Here is a 21979-nt window from a genome sequence, read left to right as displayed (position 1 = left end):
TGACCATCAGAACCCCTTAACTTGTCTCTAGCCATTCTGCTCCAACATGCTCACTAAGGTCCTGCTCCCTCCAAGAGTTAAGCATGCAAATCCTCCTCCAGAATGCTGGGCTAGTTCCACTGACTCCACTGTGCAGAAGTTAAACATTTGTGAATACACTGAAGGATCAAGATGTCCTTTCAAAGACCAATCCCAGAATTGCTGTTGGCTAAGAAGAGTGGAAGAGTAGTTTGGTGTGTTTGCTTATAAAATGCACATCATAAAAGGATCTTAGACTACAGCTGGGACTCTGATACAGCAGAGATAATAAAGGACAGGAATAGATTCAATGTCTTGATACTGCAGTCTGATGCAAACAGTTCTTAACAAAGACAGGTTATGAGAAATTAAGCTATCAACTTATTACATCTTGACTCAGAGCTAAAAGGCCTCTCCTTTGTATAAGTCTACTATGTGACCAACAACCATAGAAATCTCATTAATGCTGCAGCATGTATAGAACGTTGGAACCACCTTCCCCCTGGATGTATGCTGGTCTCACCCTACTTCACCCAAGAGATGCTGCATGCAAGCTTGGAGCACCAAGAGAAGAGATAAGAAGTACAAAACCCTTCATTTTCAGTCCTGGCTCTGTTGCTGCTGCTTCTTCACTTTTAAAACTAAATTGCCACTTCATAATAGTGATATACCCTTTGCTCATGAGAGTAGAAAGATATTTAAAGAAGAACCTATCACATTATTCTAATAACAAAATTATTGCTAAAACAGTGTTCTTTATGTGTTGGTATGTCCAGGGAGAGATTGGCAGAGAGATGTACATCATCAAACAGGGTGAAGTTCAAGTCCTTGGAGGCCCTGATGGTACCAAAGTCCTGGTTACACTAAGAGCAGGAGCTGTATTTGGGGAGATCAGGTAGGTCCATCACTTTTAAAAAGTTTTAATACTTTTTTTAGAACTTGTCAAATAATCAGTGGTTGTTTAACTTTTTGTGGTAAGTGTGACTGTGGGGAGGCTAGAAATGGTTAAGATCAACAAAGAGGACACTGAGCAAGGAGAAGCATGTAAGTGAAGGAAAATCTAAGTGAAGTAGCAGTGATTAATAGGGTAAGATCTGAGACCAGTGTTAGAGAGAAATTTCTTCTTTAGCACTTTAAAGATTTAACACATCTCCCTGTTATGCTGTCTGCATTGTCTGTACAATAAGACTAGACGCCCTTAAATGGCAGCTGGCAAAGATGAAAATTAATCTCCAACAAAATGGATACAAAAATCTAAAATAACAATTAAAAATAGTTCATTTAAGAGCGGATTAGATTGCTGAAAATCAGACAACCCAATTTGAAAAAGTATTTATTTAAAAGCATACAAGACAAGAAAAAGGTGGATGGACCCGATTTTTTTGTCTGAATTTATCTAGATGAGAATACTTTTGCTGGTGGCTACAAATGTTTTTATATTCTGCATGTACTTTCTATGCAAAATCCATTAATTCTTGTGTGCTAAGTTCCCCAGTTAGCCAATCAAGTGCTAGTTTTTAGGCACTGCATCACTCTGTTGAGGTTGGCCCAAGGAAAAGTAATAAAATAAATGTTCTGCTGCATGTGATAAACTGGATCCTTGGTTTCTTCCAGCTGCCTTCCTGTTATTGTTAATGCTTTTGCTGGTAGCTTTAATCTGCCTTTTGAAAAGCAATAATCAGCTCTGTGCCAGGTTTACATTTGTCCTCTAGTTATGTCTCCCTTTGTAGAAGGGGAAACATTCCTGTTTTTCCAGTGATGTGCTTACAGAACTTGCTCAGACCTCAAGTGGAAAACATCTGATATATCTCAGCTACAGAACTTGTTCATTAAGTGGGAAAGTGAAATTATGTCAGTTCTTTGAGAAGGTTATTTGGAAGGTGTTTTTCTGTGTGACAATATAATTACCTGAGCAAAGCCTCCAAACGAAAGGCTGTATTGTAAGTTACGCAGACAGACTGAGAATGAATTCATCAATAAGGGCTGAATAATGAAGACAGAAGAAAAGCTAAAATAGTCCCCATATGCAACACGCACGTGGTTTTCAATTATTTATTAGTCTAGTATTTGAAGTGAAAACTTTGTATTTTAAACTGAGAAATGATAACTCTTGGTTTCAAAACAAGGAAGGGTTTTTTACACTTTTGATCTAACACAGGTGAGAGCTTGTTTCCATGTGAGAACCACACAATGACCTTTTAAGATTAATTTCCCAGTACGTGTTACTCTTTACATAATTGCCAATATGGCCAGCAAAATCTTCAGCAACACTATAACACTAAGTGTAGTGTTCTAGTCTTGTTTTATTAATCACTGACCTACTGCAGCAGCAAACCCATTCAGACATGTGTAATTTGCATATAAAATATCAGGCAGTGGATAAACTCAATGAGAAAAAAAACACAGCAACTGGCAGACACGATGCACTAAGTTTATCAGCACAGATATGCTCTTCCTAGCGGCAAGGTGCTAGAAAATAATGAGTTTGTATTCTGCCTTTGTATATAAATTTTTTCAAGGTCTTCTGAATAGAGAATACCACAGGCAAATGGAAAAGAATATTCTTTAATGGATTACGTACTACTTTTTCTAGGACATCCAAGTTTTCCTCTCACTTCATAATGGTTATAAACCTGATACCAGGCTGATTTCCTTCTGATTTTCAATTCAAGATTTGTTTGGAGAATTATGTCAGCTTCCTTCTGAGTGTTTTAGGTACATGATTTATAAAATGCTTGCTATTTAATCCAACTCTGTTCAAAATGCATGGCAATGGTGCTTAAAATTCTCCAGGAGCAAAGGAATTGAAGAAAATAAAAACTGTTTATTTCCAAAAAATTCCCTTAATTATACTAGAAAGCCAATGTGAGAGTAATAGTCAAACATGTCCCTTGCCAATTTCATCCTTGAAAATTATTACAGAAAGGGATAAAGTAATAGGAGTTCTACTTAGCATTTTATCTTCATTGCAACTTTCCTGTATAGATATCAGTTTAGGGAAGTAAAATAATTTCAGAATCAGAAGCAAACAGATTGTTGTCTTAATGAGAGCCCATCAGCAAAGACAATTCAGAACAAGAGAAATTCAGTTATAACTATTTCACTAGCCCAGAGAAAGCTACACTTCAAGCCAGATGTCCTCATTCATCCATTTACTGGTATCTCACTAGAGCTATTTCCTATCAGAAAATGTTAATTCTGGAAAAACAAATAATTTCTCCATTTTATGTAAATTTTTGACAGGAAGATCTCTAAATGTTTCCTCTCAGCATCAACTTTCAGCTGTTTTGTAATTTTAAACTTTATATAAAAAATCCAAACTATGGGGACTATTTCATTTTGTGAAAGATGACATTTTCCAGTACTTTGGTCCAGGATTTCCCTCAAAGTAGCAGCTGCTGTTTTTGATGGGCTCTGCCCTTTGGAGTTTGACATCCTTATCAGAAGCAAGATCCAGACCTATTTCCCTTTCCTGACTTACCAGTTTTCCTCATATGCACACTGGTGCCCAGCTGAGCCACCACAACCCTGCATGCTAAGTTGATAACACAAACCATTCCCCAATTTCTGTTAGCAGCAGCTTCCCACAGAGATCAGCTATAAAAACAATAGATAAACTGAGTCATCACTTTGACAGCTTTATAGCTTGAAATTTAATTTGCTAGCATAGGAATTCTAAGGCTATCAATTTCTAATATTATTACAGCATTTCACGCTCACAACTGGAGTAAAAAAATGTTAGGTAAAAAAAGCAAATTTTGTGATTAATATAGATATTGCATTACCGAGAACCCCTGCAAGGCAAACGTATCTCTTTTAAAAAATTTGGTCATTTAACTCTTCACACACTAGCCAAACCAGATTGAATGCTGAAGTACCATAACTTTGTCCTCAGTCAAAGATGATTCTGTTTGTGCAAAGACTGTCTTACTTGTAAAATTCACCTCACATCATCACCATGATGAAAAAGCTGATCTCTTTAGTCCCTCTCTACCTTGATAAAATAAGCTTTCTGTTAGGAAAGCTTCAAAATGATTGTTCAATGACTTGTTGAGAAGTGATTCATCAGGGCTCAAAAGGTATTTGCAATTTTCTTCAGCTTTTCTTTTTCTTCAGCTTTTCCTATTGCGTAAAGAGGACTCATAGAGAATTGTTTAAAAAGATAATAAACTGCATTTTTAGCTTCAGTTTATGTATTGATTGCTGTCTTGAGTTGCAGAAAAACACTCTGTGGACATGTAAAACTAGCTTTGCACACACAGTTGCAGAGGCCTCCTAGTATCATTTATAAACTAAATATATTATCTATATTATTCAATAGTTAGAAATATGTTTCATAAATATCTTTAATATTAAAACAAATATATATAGTTGATCATTACTTCAGATGGGTATAAATTCCTGTTTAATGTAGTTCAGAACATCTTTTTAATATTTTTTATATTTAGATAATACTAAATTCTCTCTAAAAATATTAATTCACTGGGAAATCTTTAAAGGACAAATTTTGGCGTAGATATTGAATAAAGTAATAGAGCAATTTTAACACTAAGAACAAAATGCAAATTCTCTTACTTACCAGCAGAGCGATAATTAAGAGACAAATGAAGTCTCTTAATTGCTTGGTGCAGGATGAACAATTTATTTTTATATGTACATCTAATTTTTTCTTACATGTCCTCCCTCCAGCCCGCTACTGCTAGCTAAACTGGTCTAATGCCTTACATTCAAAACAAAAGAGCCTTCTTTTTCTGGCAGACACATTTGTAACTGTCAGCCTGAAAGACCTTCCTAAAGTGTACCATTCAACTTGCCAACATTTAAACGTGAGATATACTATGTGAGAAAACCAAAAACTAGAGCCTCACAGAAGTTATTCACTCAGGAAAAAAATCCTTGAGGGAGAATCATTGATTCACTGTAAATAATGCTGCTCTACTACTGATGCAAATAATTTTCAGCAATAAAACTGAGGATATGCCAACTTCATACGAGAACTAAAACAAGTACAGTCTGAGCTGTATCTCTATTAGCAAAACTTCTCACAGTCCTTAGCATCTACATATGCCTGGCCACCAGTGACAGTTCCTTTCTGAGACAGAATGTCTAATTCCATCTGCACAGGGCCTTTACAGAACAGTGGATAGAACAGCCAGGTCCATACTGAGCTTTGCAATGACTTTAATGGAGAAGCACCAGCAGAGATCCCTTCACTAGGGCAAGTAACGCTGTGACTGATGGTGTTTATTTTCATTCCAGCCTACTAGCTGCAGGTGGAGGAAATCGAAGGACTGCCAATGTGGTGGCTCATGGTTTTGCCAACCTTTTCATTCTGGACAAGAAAACACTCAATGAAATTTTGGTGAACTATCCGGACTCAGAAAAACTTCTCATGAAGAAAGCAAAGTATGTCCCAATAACAGTTTTTTAAACCATATCATTTAGCTGCAGGATGGACAGTTGTGACTTATAGACAATTTGCATTACTTTCTTGGAAAAGTAACAGCTGTAAACACGTTTGGTGTAAGGGGTCAAATTCACCTGGTACTTTCTAATTGAAAGTATGGTCTTGGGAAGAATCCCAAGGGTTATGGAAATGTGGTAAGTAGGATGAAATCCTGAATGTCATTGCCTTATTATATGTAAGGTAACATCAAAAAAAGAAATAGGAGATAAGGATACATATCAGGACTTCTTACATCATCAAGAAAGAGACTGTAGGACAGGTATCGGTTAAGGAATAGGTTTTCAAAGATGCAACAAAACATTTGCAATTAATTCTAATGCTTCAGTGCATCCACAGACTTGTATGCATTTCCAAAACCTTAGGCAGCAGTTAGGAATGGATTTAAAGTAGGGCCTGACAAGATAGAACTACACAGATTAGACACCTGTCCATTTTATTCAAAAGCATTCTGAAATGAGATTTCAAACCATTTTCACCTTCCTCTGGTTGTACCTTGCTAGGATCACCATTCTCACAGCTTTGAAAAGACAAAGTATTGTCAGATTTTAGCATAAAATTATGACAAAATTAGTACCTTGCTACCTTGTAAAAGGTCCAAATATTTGAAACAGTTTTTCATTATTAGTATACTTCAGAATCTATAGGTCTCTACTGTTGCCTCAAATTGCTATCAAAGTTTGGAAGGTTGGTTGCAGACTTGAAATTCCCCCAGAGAAGACTACACATAGCACAGGAGAGACATTTTGTTTTTCAGAAGTGCTAGCAAATGGCTGCATTCATCATAGTCAAACAACAGTATCTTGAGAATCATGATGCCCCTGAGGAACAAGGAAACCAGACACAGAATGGGCTGACTGTTCAGTTTTCAAAACTAGTATTAACAGGTAGAAAAGGGGAACAAATGTATGGACCAATGATCCCCAGCAACAATCATTCCTGACTTTTTTCCAACTTCTATCTAAACAGTAGTATGATCTTGTTATTCCTGTCTCTCTGTCCCACACTGCCTCTTCTGCTTTTTTGCCCACTCTAGGCATATTCTGCCCATTCATTAAATTCTGCTTCCCCTAGACAGCCTTTCTCAACTGTGGTGCTTAATCATACACCTTTTGTATCTGCACTCCCATTTGAGCTCCAAGACCTCTCTAGATATGAGACTAAAAACAAGATACTGTTTAATGTTGAAGAGATGCAGTACCTGCGCTGTGCAGGAGGCCATGTTGCTTACCAGTCTACACATCCATAAATTCTGCCACAACGAGGAAATTTGTGCACTGTTTTCATAAAGATGGTGGTTATGTTCAATTTTGGAATAAAGTTACCAGTTGCTCTGCCCTAGAAGAGTTCTTTTTGGTCATGTGACACACTTAAAGGGCTCCTTGAAATAAACTGAAAGGATTTATTCAATAAAGAAATTTGTTCTATTATCACCTGCCCAATAACCCCTATATGTTTTTTGCATAATAAAGCCATGCAAGCTGCTAAAGTATACCTTTTTAAATTTGTGGCAATTCAACAAAACAAAACAAACAAACAAATAAAAAAGAGCAAACCCTTAACTTCTGAAATTCCCAAAGTACAAGATGCTGGAGAAAATTATAGTATTATGGGACTTACTGTACTTCAGACTGCGAATATAGTCCTCACTCATAAAAAGCCTTAAGTCAGGGCTTTTGCAAAGATAGAAAAGTGGGCTTGAAATCTGTACAGTAATCTAATAGAAACTGAAAGCATGAGAACCCTCTGCTTTTTACTGGTCCCATCTGTCTCAGATCTTTCATCTAATCTTTACCCTCATTATTCATTCTCAGTTCTTGTCATTATGGCTGCAAATCACTACAGCTACTGAACGGTGTGAAAATTTACTCTGCCACAAGGCTGGCAGTAGTGTTTGTATTGTCAGGGTGTCTTCTACTGAAGAGGACTAAAAATAAGTACCACTGTCTAACCTGACCTGTGAGAGATGACCCATGCTGGAAGTTAGTTTGGCAAAGTATTTCCTCCCAAAGTGCCAACTGGAGTTCTGGTGGAGCACCAAATGCTCTCTGAATGTGAATCCAGAAGACCAGATAAGAGATTGCCACCTCAGGATGGGGCACCCATCCCCCTCCACACCTCTTCTTTCCTTATCTTTCTCTTTGATCTGTTTTGTGACACCTTAACTTGAGCCAGCCCTTGTTTATACTCCAGGGTATAGCTAAGCAACTCCAGATTTGAACAGCTGCCTCCATCTCTACCAAAGCCTCGGACAAAACTTTTACTGTTTCTAATTCTGCTCTTGTCACTTGACCTGGGAACCAAGTAAGAGCCATCAGATCTTCATGCATAATTGTATATGCATGTATAACTTCACTCAGTTTCACAGCACTGCTGTATGTTCTTATGACCTTCTTTCTTCAGGGTGCTGCTGAAGCAGAAGGGGAAACCTCCTCCAGGACCACCAGTGCCACAACCACGGGGCTTGGCCAGTCTCTTTGGGCAGAAACAGGAAACTCCAAAATTGTTTAAAGCAATGCTTGGAGGAAAAGGAAAAGAAGGCCTTGCTAAGCTGCTGCAGCTGAAGAAACAACAAGAAACTCAGGTAAAGCCACAGAAAAGAGAGTAGATGAAAATTTACCCTTGCTGCAATGAACAGCAAAAACTCCCAGTAGCTGAGATATAACCACTTTTCCTAATCTCTGTAAACACTAATTCTAAAATGTGGCTTGATCTTTCTGAACCTGGACTTTATGCAGACCAGAGAAAGCAAAAGCAAGGAAAAAAGTAAGCAAACAAAAATCCTCTAAGAAAGTAAGGATAAATGGATTTTACAAAGGCCTTAAGGGCATCTGATCTTCTAATTTTATGTAAACAACAGTAAACAGAGAAATACCTATACACTGTAACCTGATCCAGCTGACTCGGGCACATGGCAAACTTTCCAATTCAGTGTCATCTCTGGTTCTTAAAAATCCTGAAGACAAAATATAGTGTAGCCCACACAGCGAAAACTGATTAAATCTCTAATACCTTGCACTTATGAGAAAACTGTTGACTGATGAAAAATAATTCCCACATAATGCTCTGTTCTGAGAAATGTTAATGTCAACAAGAACCTTCTACATATTTTCCCAAAGGTGGAAGAATTCTTTTTTTTTTTATAGCTGAAATAGCTGTGGTTATATTTAAGTTAAATAAAGAACTTTGCACTTTGCTCACACAAATGACTATAAGAATAAAATTGGAGCAGAAATACTGCTCATTTTAGTGTGTATTTGTGAACTTATTAGCAAATAGGCTTGGCCAAGGAATGGGGCAAGTGTGAAGTATGTCAAGCCTTACGTAACATTCTTTCTCCACTAGTTTAAGGACATAAAGGAAGGCAAGACCTAAGGAAGGGTTCTGTGCCCCAAAACAAGTCTGTTTCATCCCCCTATGCAGAATAGGGGGATGAAAGCAAGAAGCAGATATTATTAATATCCACAGTTGTTTCCTAGGTTTTATACTGATATTCTGATTCTGAAATTGCATTTTTCATTTAGAAGCCAATTTTCAGCATTTGAATAGAAATTTACATGTGTTGCATACCATTAATACAGTTGTCATGCTGTGCCTTTCCATGCCATGTACTGAATAGAACTACTTCCTGAATTTCTTTTGCAATATTGGAAAACATTAAACTTCTTGTTTCTAGGAAACTCAACCTGAAACAGAGACCAAGCCTAAAGAAGAAGAGAAGAAACCTGTGGCACCTGCAGCCCCCTCTGCAGCCCCTGCTCAAAAGGAAAAGCCACAGGCAGATGCTAAGCCTGCAGTTATGCAGAGAACAACCAGTAAGGAGTCTCTGATCATTAGTATGACTCCATCCCCCAGAGCAGGAGAAGGAGAGATACTTAAAGTTGAAATTAAAGAGAAAGAAAAGAAATAGATGGTGCTTTGGGGTGTGGCCCCATCTATTTGTCTTGCTACATTCAGGAGGCTGGCCGGACTTTGCTTTTGAGTATAGAAGTAGAGACTACACGTGAGAAAAATCTACTCCAGCTCCTTGTCTTCCTGCCCTCCTTTACTGGCACAACTGCACAAATTATATATGTTCTTAACCTTGACACTGAAGAGAGAACTTTTGGTGTATTAGAAATTATGGCTCAGATTGTATTTCACAACCACTTGTTTCTTGTTTTATTCCTCTTACTCTGTGTTGTTCCTACTTCTCTTCCCTTTCCGCTTTCTCCTTGCTTTCTTCCTGTTGCTCAGTTTGCTTTTGTGTGTACTCTTTTCTGTTTTCTCCTCTGCTTTCACATAGTTATCCTTTTCCTTGCTACTGCCCTACTGTTGCTAATGTTCCTTATGTTTCTCTCTATCCTTCTCCCTCCTCCCCTTATGCTTCTAATCGGTGACCTGGGTTTGTGACCAGTGTGGCTCACAGCACTCAGCAGGTGCTATGTGTTGGGATGTTTTACCTCAGGACAGAAGGCAACATAACAAAACCATTGTCAAAAATAAATCCCAAAATCTGCAAAAGGGAAACAGATCATAGAATTATTGTCAGCCCTATGAAAGCATAAGCATCTGCTCCAGCTGTCTTTGATTCTAGCAAATCAACTAAAGACTTAGTACACCCTCCAGAAGTGATGTATAATTTTGGGCTGCCGATTTACTTGCTTCATCTTGTCAAGGGGTTGGGCATGCTCTCTGTTACATCTCATCAAGTAAGCACTTGATACCTCTGTCTGAAGAACCTTAGTATCTAAACCAGCTTCATAAATAAAAGCAATTTTATAAAAAGCAGGATTTACTCTTTCTGGCTCTGCATTGCTAAATTACAACCAATTGTTCATCTACATAATAGACTGATGGTGCAAAGAGCAACCTGTGTCTCTGTGTCTTAGCTACATCACACTTGTGAACTACTACTTGTTTACTACAGTAAATCCTTCATGAGTGCCACTGCTGGGGGATACAGCCACCCATGCAGGAACTCCCACGATGCCAACTTTCTGCATCAACTCTTCAGTCTCAGATGCAGTATTACACAAAAGCTTGAAGCTGTGTTTTATGCTAAACTCCCAGCTACTTTCTTTTCTTCTATGTGTTTGCATGTCCTCTCTCTCTGGATGAACAGCTTTGTAAACTAAAAACATTATGCAGAGGCCAAGCCAAGAAGTGGCAAAGGCAGGCTTTACATCTCCTTGGCTGACCAGCCAACCAAGGCACCATGCCAAAATAAAACACTCACTTTGCAGGCTATGTATGACCCTACAGGCTATGCACTCTGTAGGCCTGTTCTTTAAAGCCTTTCAACTTCTGTAATCACAGGCAAAACTAGAAGCCTAACCAGAATCAGTGGGAAGTTTGCCCAAGTAAAAGCTGGATGACTGAATTCAGTATGTTGCATATTCCACAATCCTCTGATGAGATGAAAACCATAATCTCTATCAAAGTAAAGTTCTGCTGCATTAGCAGTGAGGTGAAGGTTCAACTGCTTTGTGGAGAGAACCATCTTTATTTGTATGCTACTTGTTATTTGATATGTAAGAAAAAATGACATCACAACAGATGGAGAAAATTTTAAATTGTTTCATATAGAATTATTCATCTATAGCACATCCAGGACTGTCTCAATGAAATCTCAAGATTAGAAATACTGCTGAGCTGTTCCACGAATAAGACCTTCTATGAATAATAATACTCTATGAATTACAATATATAGTTTCACATCTTTTTTTTTTTTAGAAAGTTGTCAAAGCATTATGGAAGGGGGGAAAACATTCCCCATATTTTAACATTTTTATATGAACGAGTAAAGCTTGCTCACATTGAAAAGAACCAATTCCCTTCTGCCTACACAAATGCTACCAGGTAATTTTGAACATTTTCTCTGTGGGCATATTTAAGTTCATCAATCACATACTGACATAAATTACAAAGTAAAAACTGAGACTGCAGCACCAAGTGCTTCACTGCAGTGACAAAGCTTCCCCCAAATTGCTGCTTTGCTACAGCTTTTAACAGCCCAGGTTTGCATAAAAGTTTGACAGTTCTGTCTGCAAGACTACTGTTATGCACAGCTCTTACGTTCCTTAGACCCAAAACAAACTAGGGGAAGTATCAGTGCAGAAGACAGTGGCAATACATAAATAATATCCATCTGGTTTTCTGTGACATCCTACTTTTTTTATTGTTGGGCTATTATCCTCTTCCCACAATTCCTCCATTCTTAGGGTTGGCAGGCACAAGAAGGCTGCACAAATGGAAGTTGCAACTATTTGTATGGCTTTCACCAGACAGAATTTTATGAGAAAGGTGTTTATTTACTACAAGTGTTTATTTATTGCATCTTACAAGATGTAAGATGCAATAAATTCTTTCAGGAACTAATTCTACCTTGTAGATTCTTGACTAGTGAAGAAGCATGAATTAATGAAGAAGAATTAATTACTTTGGTGCACTTAGAAGATGCAGTTTCCAGTATGACAGTTGTCTCTGTGTGGCATCACATTCCACTACAACACCATCTCCTGTATCTCAAGTGTACTAACTGAGTCCCTCAGACTTGACTACACTTTAATATAAAGAAACTGAAGGATAGAGTAGGATAATGTATTTGAAAATGACAAGTGACCATCTCTCTATGCCTCTCTAACTAAAATGTAGAGATTGTTCTGGGAAAAAAAATTTGGAAAACCTGATAATAACTGTATGCATGGGAGAACCCTTAATGACACAGAGCATGAAACAGTCACAGTTAAAACTGTCCAACTTCAGAATATCTTCTTGCTAGAAGCCTGTTTAAGGTGCTTTATGAAGAATAAACTGCAGAGTCATTACCACTAAGTAGAAAGGCATTTTTCCTCTCCCTTTTATACTTGTTATAAATCTGTGGCATACTCACCATAGTAATCACAAAAGCAGCATTTAGCATTACACAGCATTAGCATTATAAGCTGAATATTATTATCATTAGCATTATAAGCTGAATACAAAAGCACCACAGAACAGTATACTGAAATGATAATTTTAATGCACAGGAATTGTAAATCAGTTAACTTCGTCAGAACTGAAATACATATAAAAGTAAAAAATTTTGGTTACAGGTGAGCTCTCTTTTGTACACATGTATATATTATGACCAATACACAGCAAAAAGCGTCTGATGACAAAGACTGCCATACATGACTTTTATCACAAGGTGGTGCCAGTGACCTATGAGCACATTCACATTACAAAACTTGGACAATATTTTGCTTTGCACCCGTGAGCTATTAGTGCATTTTTTACACATGAAAATAAACAAAAAATGGCAAACAGCACAGTAACTCCCCTTCTCCTTGACTCACAATCTGCTACATTTCTTCATTCAGAATATCACCAGCCTACCCTGGAAGTTTTCAACAGGCATTAGCTGTATACCTCTAAGTCATACCAGTTCTTGCCACGGTCCTGTCTGAAATATTTAATTTTCAAAGAATAGGACACACTGGGAATGAGGTGCTGCTGATATGCTATTTAACTCCCTAAGCTTGAGGAATATGGGAGCAATTCTCTAATAAGAGATAATAAAACCTCTACTGTAGGAACTCAGAATTTATGTATAGAATACAGACAAAACAACATGTTTTCTTTTACATGCAGCAGATACTTAGTATAATAATACATAATAACATATTTAAATGCACTTACAATTCTGCTTTAAGCTGCCATGGAACACACAACTCAGGTGCAGCATTATATTTTTGGCAGACAGCTCAGAGGAACTTCAGTAGTAACCTGTACTCCTATCAGTAGCATACATCCACTACAATTAATGCAGATAAAGCATTAATACTGCATCCAGTTCTCTCTGTACATGAAGCAGGTAGCTGTGAAACAGTTTACTCTTCCAAAATCATACACTCTTAATTTGCAGCAGTGTGATTTAGGTTTATTATAGTAACTTCCTTGATTTCAGTATTTTGAGTTGTATATATGATATAACACTTCATTGTAATTTATACATAAAGTAGTAACAGATTTTCACTACACTGATAAAAAGATTATTACAGATTTTTTTTTTTACATAAATATATGAATTACATTTTAAAAAAAGAAAGAGCTTGGCTTAACATAAAACAAACTCTCTTCCTTAATGTTACACTACTTGATAGTATTTAGGATCCCCTTCCACCGAGAAAAATGGAGATAATATATCCATGTATGATTGATTGATAATTGTCAATTGTCTACAAAGCATTTGGTATGTCTTGTGTAAGATAATCTCAATAGATATATCCTTCATCCGTCAATGTTCATGTGAATTCAGACTCTCAACAGGATTACACATGTAAAAAAAAAAAAGAAAAAACCCCAAATAAACCACCCCTAGAAACCCCCCAACAACAAACAAAAAACAAAAACAAAAACCACAACAACAACAAAAACAACACCCAAAAGCATACAAAGCAGCTCCAGTATCTAAAAGTCAAATACACTATGACCTGGTGAAATCTTGTGTGTCCAAGTGTGCTAAATTTAGCATTAGCCCATTCTGTTCTTACATACTACAGCCAGATCATCCACATGAGATAAGTTGGATGTCTAACTCTAAACCACTCCAAAGGTGAAACTGAAAAATTAATGTTCAAGATTGGCATTTCAGAAGTGATAAATGTGACCTTTCCATCCACTTAAGTTACACACAGTGACAGGATTGGAAGAGATCCTCAGCAAGCAGTATGCAGCTGGGGGTCAAAAAACCTTCATTTGTCCACTAAGCAAACATGATTTACACTTGGTATAAAACATGAAGGGAAAACTCAACCCACATAAATAAATCAGAATTTTTTTTGCCCCAAAGAAATGCAGTATGATTATAGGATTAGGGCTTCATAGACTTGACTTTCTTATGTCTTCCTAAAGGGAGAGAAAGACGGAATATAGTTTTTTTTGCAAGCACTTTTCATTAGTGGGCTCCTGGAAAAGTACCATGATTCAAAATATAACAAAAGTAAATACAAGTAGCAATTTGAAGAACTTAATTTACCTCATAATATGCAGTTCTAAATCAGAGAAAACTTTTAAACTAAAAACCAAATTCCTACTTCACAAAAAGCCCTTTAAAGATCAATAGTCATGACTGTTTTATGAGGGGGATGGAACCTCAAAACAAAACCCCTACCAAAATAAATCTGGAATTTCTGTTTTCTAGTACACTGCACATTGGAACACATCTTACAGCCTTTACAGTATTAGTCTCATAGGCCAGTAGCACTATTCTGAGATGTTAGAGGCTTACCTTGATTCAACCTAGTTATTCCCACACTACCTTAAGAGAAGGCATACTATAAAAGAATATATACTTTAATGACTTCTTTGGCTTATATTCACAAAGCCCTGAATCCCAGGCATTGTCCAAAGGCACTGTAGTGGCAAACAAGAAGCAGCTGTGCAAGGAGGGCCTTTACACTCTGTGGCACTTGTCTGAATATGAAACACCTACATCAAAACTTTGTTATGGTGGCTTAATAGAAACTCTTTTTTCCACTCTTTTAAAAATCAAATGCATCCATGTAAGCACTATGTCTCAAATCAACATCAAACCTAAATACCATTACAATTCTGGCCCTTAAAAGGCACACTTGGCAAAGTGATTTGTAGGCAAAAGCTAACAGACATTATGATACAGAGGCATGTGTACACGTATACATAAGTATATTGAGAACCAGATTCTGCAGATACAGTAAGTAAAGCAAGCACAAGTCTTTCCTCTGCTCAGCCCATTCATTTTGCAGCAGGATTCTTAGGAGGCTGAAGTTTGTAGGTGCTGAAGTAGTTCACCACTTGCTGAGGGACTTCTGCCAGGACACACTGAGCCAGAGCTTCTTTGGGAGACTTATAAAAAAAGAACACCAAGCTTCAGTTTCCACCAACTGCTAATGAAGATTCTAAGGCAAGTAATAAGCACCTCCTCTAGAAGGTCAAATTAAACTCTGACAAAAAATTTTAAAGAGGACTTTACACAGTGCCCTTGTGTGGCAGACAGATGGAAGTTTCCCTGCCAGATTTACCTTCTCATTCCTGTTACCATGAATCAGATAGCTGTCTTGTGCCACTGAAGTAACAGGAGCTGAGTGCAGGGCTGCCTTGTCTGAAGATACCTTTTATCACATGTAATACACAGTGCAGATATCAGACTTCAGCCATGTAAACATACTTCCACTATCTGCTTAAGAAGACCCTTGAGGGATTTGTCTAAATCATCTGCAATCTTTTGCACCAAGTCTTATCCACAGTAACTGTATTTCTATGGAGCAGCTCTTCTGCAGATACTGTTCCTACTGTAAGTCTAAGTATCTAGAAGAAAAAAAATCTCTTTTTTTAGAAACAGAAAAGCATTTGTATATATAATATTATACTGAGCATTGACCCTAGTTAATCTACATCTAAGTGCATTACTCAATAAGCATATTCTGTATTGATTTTACTCTCTCATTTCAGTTTGCATTAAGTTACTCTAAGTTTAAACAAGGAATTTGTATGAAAAGTAAAAATATAAAAGCAAAATAAGAAGTTGTAAGGAGTATTATTAACAAATTAATACTAAGACATGAAACAAAATTAGAATATATTAGGATGGAAATAAAAATATTGATCTTATTTGCCCATCCTGAGGAAATTTCAGTGGTTTTTATTTAAGTCAACTCTTTTCAACATTGTGACGCTGAAAAGTTGACTTCCATTAGCCTACACATACTTTATTGGACTTTACATAAATTAAAAAAATCAGGACTTCATTCTTTCATAACCCTTTTTTTGTATTTACTTTTATGAAAATGAAAACTATCACCACTACTTTGGGCACAGAGAGTTTCACTGATTTTGACCTCCCTGATTATAACTTAGCCTTGAATTTTAATACTGTACTAAATCATGAGACTAATCCTCATTCATAAATAGGCATCCACAATAAAAAGAAAAATTACCTAAGAAAAAAGCCATAGTAAGTTTTTCCTCACCAATAAAACCCCCCATCTATTTGTTTAATCAAGTCTGAGAGAGTTTTACAAAGGTCATTCAGCTGCAGCAACTAGCCAGAAATGCAGTGCTGGAACTAGAAACTGAGGGATTTGGAGGTTTTTTTAACATTTGATAAAAACTTGTCTTAAGAGTACATATTGAATACACCACACAAAAGCTTAGGACTAGATATACACATCCTAGCAAGCATAGCATACCTCTAGAATATTTATTAAGCATAGCAGTAAGATTACTTACATTTTGGAACTTCCTGAATGGCACAAATTGGACAATGTCTCTGACAGCTGGCTCTCCTGACGAGGACCTAAGAACTCCATTGTCGCCATCAAGAAACTCCATGGCATCAAAGTCTGCTCCTCCCACACCAACAATGATAATGGACATGGGCAACTTTGAAGCATTAACTATGGCAGTTCGAGTTTGATCAAGGTCTGTTATCACACCATCCGTTATGATCAGAAGTATAAAGTATTGCTGTCAAATCAATAAACACTGTGTTATGACAAAGAAATAGAAAACATTTTTCTATTTACACTTAGGAAAACCTGCATACAGGTTGTCATTTTGGCATGCTCAGTGTGCTCACTGAACTTTACAATCAAACATCTAATTTGTAGTCAGGCTTCATCTGTACAGTTGGAAAAAGCTTGTAAGGACAACACAATCTTTTAAAGGAAGTCATCAATAAACAGCCTCCATCCAAAACTCCAGTACTATCACCCTTCTTTCCTCCAAAATCCCCAGACAAACCAATAGTTAACCTATTTTCCCATTATTTGTTCTGGGATAGAAGGCAATTTACTGAGGTTTTGGAAAGGTAACTTCTAAAACTTGTATTTTTTTCCTTTCTGGTCCATCAACACCTTTATGAAACACTACCCTTCCTTTTATTCATTGTATCTGGAAAATCCTAAAGACACCTTTTAGTGTTGAAACACACAGCCCTTTTCAAATTCCTTTAATCACGTTTTCTAGCAGCTTCATGAAATTAATTACCAAGGTGTCTGCGACTACTTTGTAGTACATCAGTAACTTAATTACATACCACCTAAGTTGCTTCCATTATTCTGTCGGGGCTTCTAAAAGTTGGCATCTTAGTTTCTGTTCTGGATTGAAGCAGCAAAAATGAGCTAGAAGTACTAAGTCCTGTCTTCTCTCATTTCATTTCAGATGATTACTGAATAGCATAAATTCAAGTCTCAAAGATACTCCCAGTATTCTAAGAAGTCTCTCTTCACTACTTTCCTTCCCATCTGCCTTCAAAAAATTGCTCTTCCCTTATCTTATCTGTTTAGGTACCACCTTTTCTCCCTGCTTTCTGCTAGTCTGTTCCTCCATTCCAGCAAGAACACCTATAAAGCAGTTATGACCACAGTAAGCTATAAGCAAGTGCAGGATAGCACATCACATCAGATTTATTTCTCTCTTCTCATACTTTCTCCATACTGGAAAAAAAACCAGCATCAGAATCAAAAGTGAACCCACAATTACTATGATATATATTAAATGTCAAGGTAGCAAAATGTCTTCAATACATCCTTTCAAGCAGGAAAAATAAATCGCTCGCTAGGCATACTACATGAAATAAAAGTTAAAAAACCCAAACAAAAACAAAACCAACAAGAAGTTGCTCCTTTCCTAAGCTATTGACATACACACATACATACATACATATACATATATTTATACATACATATTTTTTTTTTTTATAGCTACTAGTGAAAGACTACCAAGGCAAAACCTTACCGGCCTCATGGCATATGGAAATCCATATCTCATTTTCAAATTGGTTTCTACAGATATATTTACATGCAAAAATAGCTGACATCAAAGACACCAGTATTTGCTGTCATCAGTGATTTAGGAATTTCCACGCATTATTGGCATGACTGAATACTCAATACTTGGTCTTCAGAATTTCATGATATAAAACTTTAATACAGAGGAGGGCATAGCCCATACAGCACCTATACCTTTATAGTACAGTTAATTATCTGTACTTATTGGTACCTAGGGTCAAGAGCTATACCATCCACTTCTTCATTACCTTAGTTAATCCTCTCTCCAAGCTATCTGATTTGGAACAAGGACTAGTTGAATTTTTTTTCCCAGCTGAGGTTAAATCACCCTCAGCTATAGAGCCCTAAATTATAGGTTAGCAACTGTATAGCACTGCAAGAGCTTTCAACAGCAGATAGCATAAAGGTGTTGTGTACTTCCAAGTTTCTATTTCAAATCTGAAGAGTTTGTTTAGTTAATTGATGAAGAGGACTGTTATGTACAATCTGCAAAAACCAATTAGTTTTTCTCTTGTTTTAAGTGTTACAAATATTTATTCACAAGGTAAAGGGCCAACTGTCAAATTAATACCCTAACAAGGTAAAATGAGAAAAAAGCATTTATAAACAAGAAAGAAAATAAAAAAAGTAAAGAAACACAGAGAGTACCATAAAGAACTTACAGATGCTGTTTGCTGCTGAGTAGCTGCAGCAGCAAATCTTGCCACATGATTTATAATTGGAGAAAAATTTGTTGGCCCATATAACTTCACTTGAGGAAGACAGGCTCGATATGCATCAACAATGCCTTGGATCCCTAGAGAACAGACATAGATTTTTTTTTTTTTTTAATATTAGATTTAGGATATTTTGAAGCACCCAATTTTCCTAAAGCTGTATAAATCAGTTATTTGAGGTGATGATGCAAAGATTTAAAACTAACAATCTTGGAAAAAAAAATTATTCACGAGCAATGGAAGCTTTGAGTTTGACCAATGCTTAAGGCACATATATAATATGATTTGCCTTGTGTGAGCAGAAAGGCCAAATGCTCTATGCTCAAGAGTGTGAAACTGAACTACAGCAGTTTTCTTCACCTGGCAGCTTGTGGTGGTTGGTAGTCTGATCAGAGAGGCCATATTGAACAGGCATTAGCAGCACCACACTTAAACCAGACAACTCCACACCAGCAGTGAAGTAGCATAGAGTGTCTTGACAACACAAGAGAATTCTTCCTAGCCCTGTGCCCTGGCTGTTTAAACCACGTCTTTAACAAACCATCACAGAAGACAGATGCAATGCCATTACTCCTAAGTAAGAAATTGGTTGTAAAATTTTTCTTCCTACAGGACTAAACTAATTATTTAATTAGAACAGCATGCTTCAGTTCACTTTTCAAGTGTCTTCATGATTTCAACTTAAGCATTTTACTTTCTAGGTCTAATGTTACTTTCTCAGACTTACCATTACAGAATGGGTTTGAAGGATTAAAATTTATTGGGAACTCATGAGATACCTGTGAAAACACAGAAAACATAGTTAGGACTGCATATACAATCTCCTCCTGAAGCAAATGCTTTCAGCTGTCTTAGGTACTGCATTTACACATTTAATTACCTGAAAGGAAGGAGGAATTTGTGCACCAAATCCAAAGGCTGGAAACATCTTATCTCTAAAGAAGCAATTTTAAAGAAAACAAAGTCAGTGTCTTCTGTTAAAATCTGCCGTAGTTCAGTAAGTTTAGTTATCAATGCTGCTATTCATCACTAAAAATGCTACTTAAGAGGCAAAATTAAATGGAAGTTCCTCCTGTAATTATTTCTGGGACCAAAACTAGTTTTTAACACCGAGCCATCAAGAATGCAAGCATATATTTAAATCAATGCTGCTCTTTTCATCAATTATGAAAAGCCCTGCTTGTATGCAGTAAACACAAACCTATACTTGCAATTATATGATGGCGCAGTGATTATTATTTCTTAGTTCCATAACTTAGCTCAGATGTTTTATTCCAGTATATCTGCAGGCATATTCAACACTGGTTTAAAAAGCTACCACAAGTGCCATATCTAAAAAAAGGAACCAAATAAAAATCTAACACTTACGTATCATAATCCTGAATGACCATCCCGACAGACCAAATGGCTGTTAGGTACTCATTAACTCCATTAGGGCTGAGGTAATGCAGAGAGTCTGGAGAGCGAGGGTCTCCATTGGAGCCTGTAAAGTCTATCCCCACCTGTCAAATGCAGCATTTATATCTGATTGCTCTTAAAGGTTAAATTATGCTTATCTCCGGCAAAGCCAAAATGAAAACCATGAAATAGTAGTAAACAGGACATCTACAAATATAACAGGCACAGTACTTGGATGCAGGTTCCTTGGAATATTAACACTCTTAAAACAATGTCACTACAAAACCCTCAAAAACTCTGCATCTCTCCAGAAGGGCTGAAATTACTTTCATCTGAATCTGAATGGTTGGCTTAGAAGAGGCCTTAAAGATCACCTAGCTCCAACCTCCACAGCTTCCACATGATGAGGTTGTTGAAAGCCCCATCCAACTTGGCCTTGAACATTTCCAGACATGGGGCATCTACAGCTTTTCTGGGCATGCTGTCAGGTTTTCACTGTGTTTACTATTCACAGCAGCTCTTCAAAATCTGGTAAATTAATTTCATTCTGTATCTTGCCACACACACACACACACCTTTCTTCTCAGAAGTACAACTAGTCAGTCTCCACAGAAGCCTAGAGAGCTTTTTCTCTGACTTCTTTGCTTTGGTGATGAAGCATGTTACTAAGGTGAAGACATCCTGCTGCTACTCGTGCTGCATTCTGTTCACAAATTACATAACTTAATGGTTCTAACCCATATGATGACCTCTGTGTGTTGCTTTGAAAGAACAGTAAACTTCTCATTGGTCTCCATCCACACAATTTAGCTAGTTCCTAATGAACATAACCAGAGGTTCAGAACCGTTTGCCAAGAGTAAAGCATTTGTTTTCTGAACAGACTAGAAGCACTCTGGCAAAATATCTTCCAGCTCAATGCTACAGAACAAAAATGAAGTCGACCGACAAAAAAAAAAAAAAATACAATAATCAAATAAAGCACATAGGCAATTAATTATTTACTTTAATTTGCTCCAAAAACTCAAAAAGTATTTGCATAAATGATTTAACTTACAGTGAAATTCAGCTGACACCCACCCATGATGTAATCAAGGAATGTGCATTCTACAATGATCTAAAAATAAAAGACAGAAATTTTGGTTTTCTTATGTAAAAAAAACCCAGTTAATATTATTGTAGCAACTTCTAAGGTTCCAAGTATGTTGTCTTTACCCACTAAAAGCATTAGTTTTGCCCTAGAGCTATCTCACCCACCCACTGAAACCAGGATATTTGCAACATATGCCACCATACAGTCAGTGCATCAGAATCAGGCCTTTAACAAAACTACAGACAGACACCAAAGCAGTTCCAAAACAACTTTCATTTATAAAATAACACATTATGACAGAGTTTTTTACTTTGCCCTAAAACAGTGAGCTGGGAAATGCAGTGGTTCAGAAATGACTTAAACTGGTAAGCAACCTTTTTCTTCAAGATAAAGTGAAGGGACAAGGAATACAGGTATGTGATTCAGGTCTCAATATGTCTTCTTATATGAATCAGAATCCCATAAATATTTACTGTGTCTGAAACTTTCAGACATGTT

At 36.9% G+C, this 21979-nt stretch overlaps 2 protein-coding genes across 14 annotated transcripts in view; one reads left to right on the top strand and one right to left on the bottom strand.

The window, feature by feature from the left end:
* Nucleotides 1-13807, top strand: part of CNGB3 (cyclic nucleotide gated channel subunit beta 3) — a 63912-nt gene extending 50105 nt beyond the window's left edge. Inside the window, exons 15-18 of the mRNA XM_085572310.1 lie at nucleotides 795-913; nucleotides 5278-5424; nucleotides 7886-8066; nucleotides 9159-13807. Of these exons, the coding sequence (XP_085428436.1) occupies nucleotides 795-913; nucleotides 5278-5424; nucleotides 7886-8066; nucleotides 9159-9392 (681 nt within the window). The 3' untranslated portion in view covers nucleotides 9393-13807. The remainder of the gene's footprint in view (nucleotides 1-794; nucleotides 914-5277; nucleotides 5425-7885; nucleotides 8067-9158) is intronic.
* CPNE3 (copine 3) overlaps nucleotides 1-21979 on the bottom strand; it is a 165316-nt gene that overhangs the window by 124063 nt on the left and 19274 nt on the right. For 10 of the 13 annotated variants that reach the window (XR_014952977.1, XR_014952978.1, XR_014952969.1 and 7 more), the window contains exons 11-16: nucleotides 21446-21505; nucleotides 20361-20494; nucleotides 19873-19927; nucleotides 19720-19771; nucleotides 18939-19072; nucleotides 16715-16951 (exon numbers count right to left, since the gene is read on the bottom strand). Coding sequence is in view for 3 of the 13 variants with exons in the window: in XM_085572308.1 (XP_085428434.1) it covers nucleotides 15221-15331; nucleotides 16715-16951; nucleotides 18939-19072; nucleotides 19720-19771; nucleotides 19873-19927; nucleotides 20361-20494; nucleotides 21446-21505 (783 nt within the window). In the remaining 10 variants the exon portion in view is untranslated. Of the gene's footprint in view, nucleotides 1-12465; nucleotides 15332-16714; nucleotides 16952-18938; nucleotides 19073-19719; nucleotides 19772-19872; nucleotides 19928-20360; nucleotides 20495-21445; nucleotides 21506-21979 lie in introns of those variants that run through there. The other 3 variants (XM_085572308.1, XM_077782983.2, XM_085572309.1) reach the window with 2 other exon arrangements.

This window comes from Lonchura striata, chromosome 2, assembly GCF_050655825.1.
Source record: "Lonchura striata isolate lonStrDom1 chromosome 2, ASM5065582v1, whole genome shotgun sequence".
In the NCBI taxonomy this organism is placed as follows: domain Eukaryota; kingdom Metazoa; phylum Chordata; class Aves; order Passeriformes; family Estrildidae; genus Lonchura; species Lonchura striata.
The sequence above is the reverse complement of the archived record's forward strand: the minus strand, read 5'-3'. Positions and strand labels throughout refer to the sequence as shown.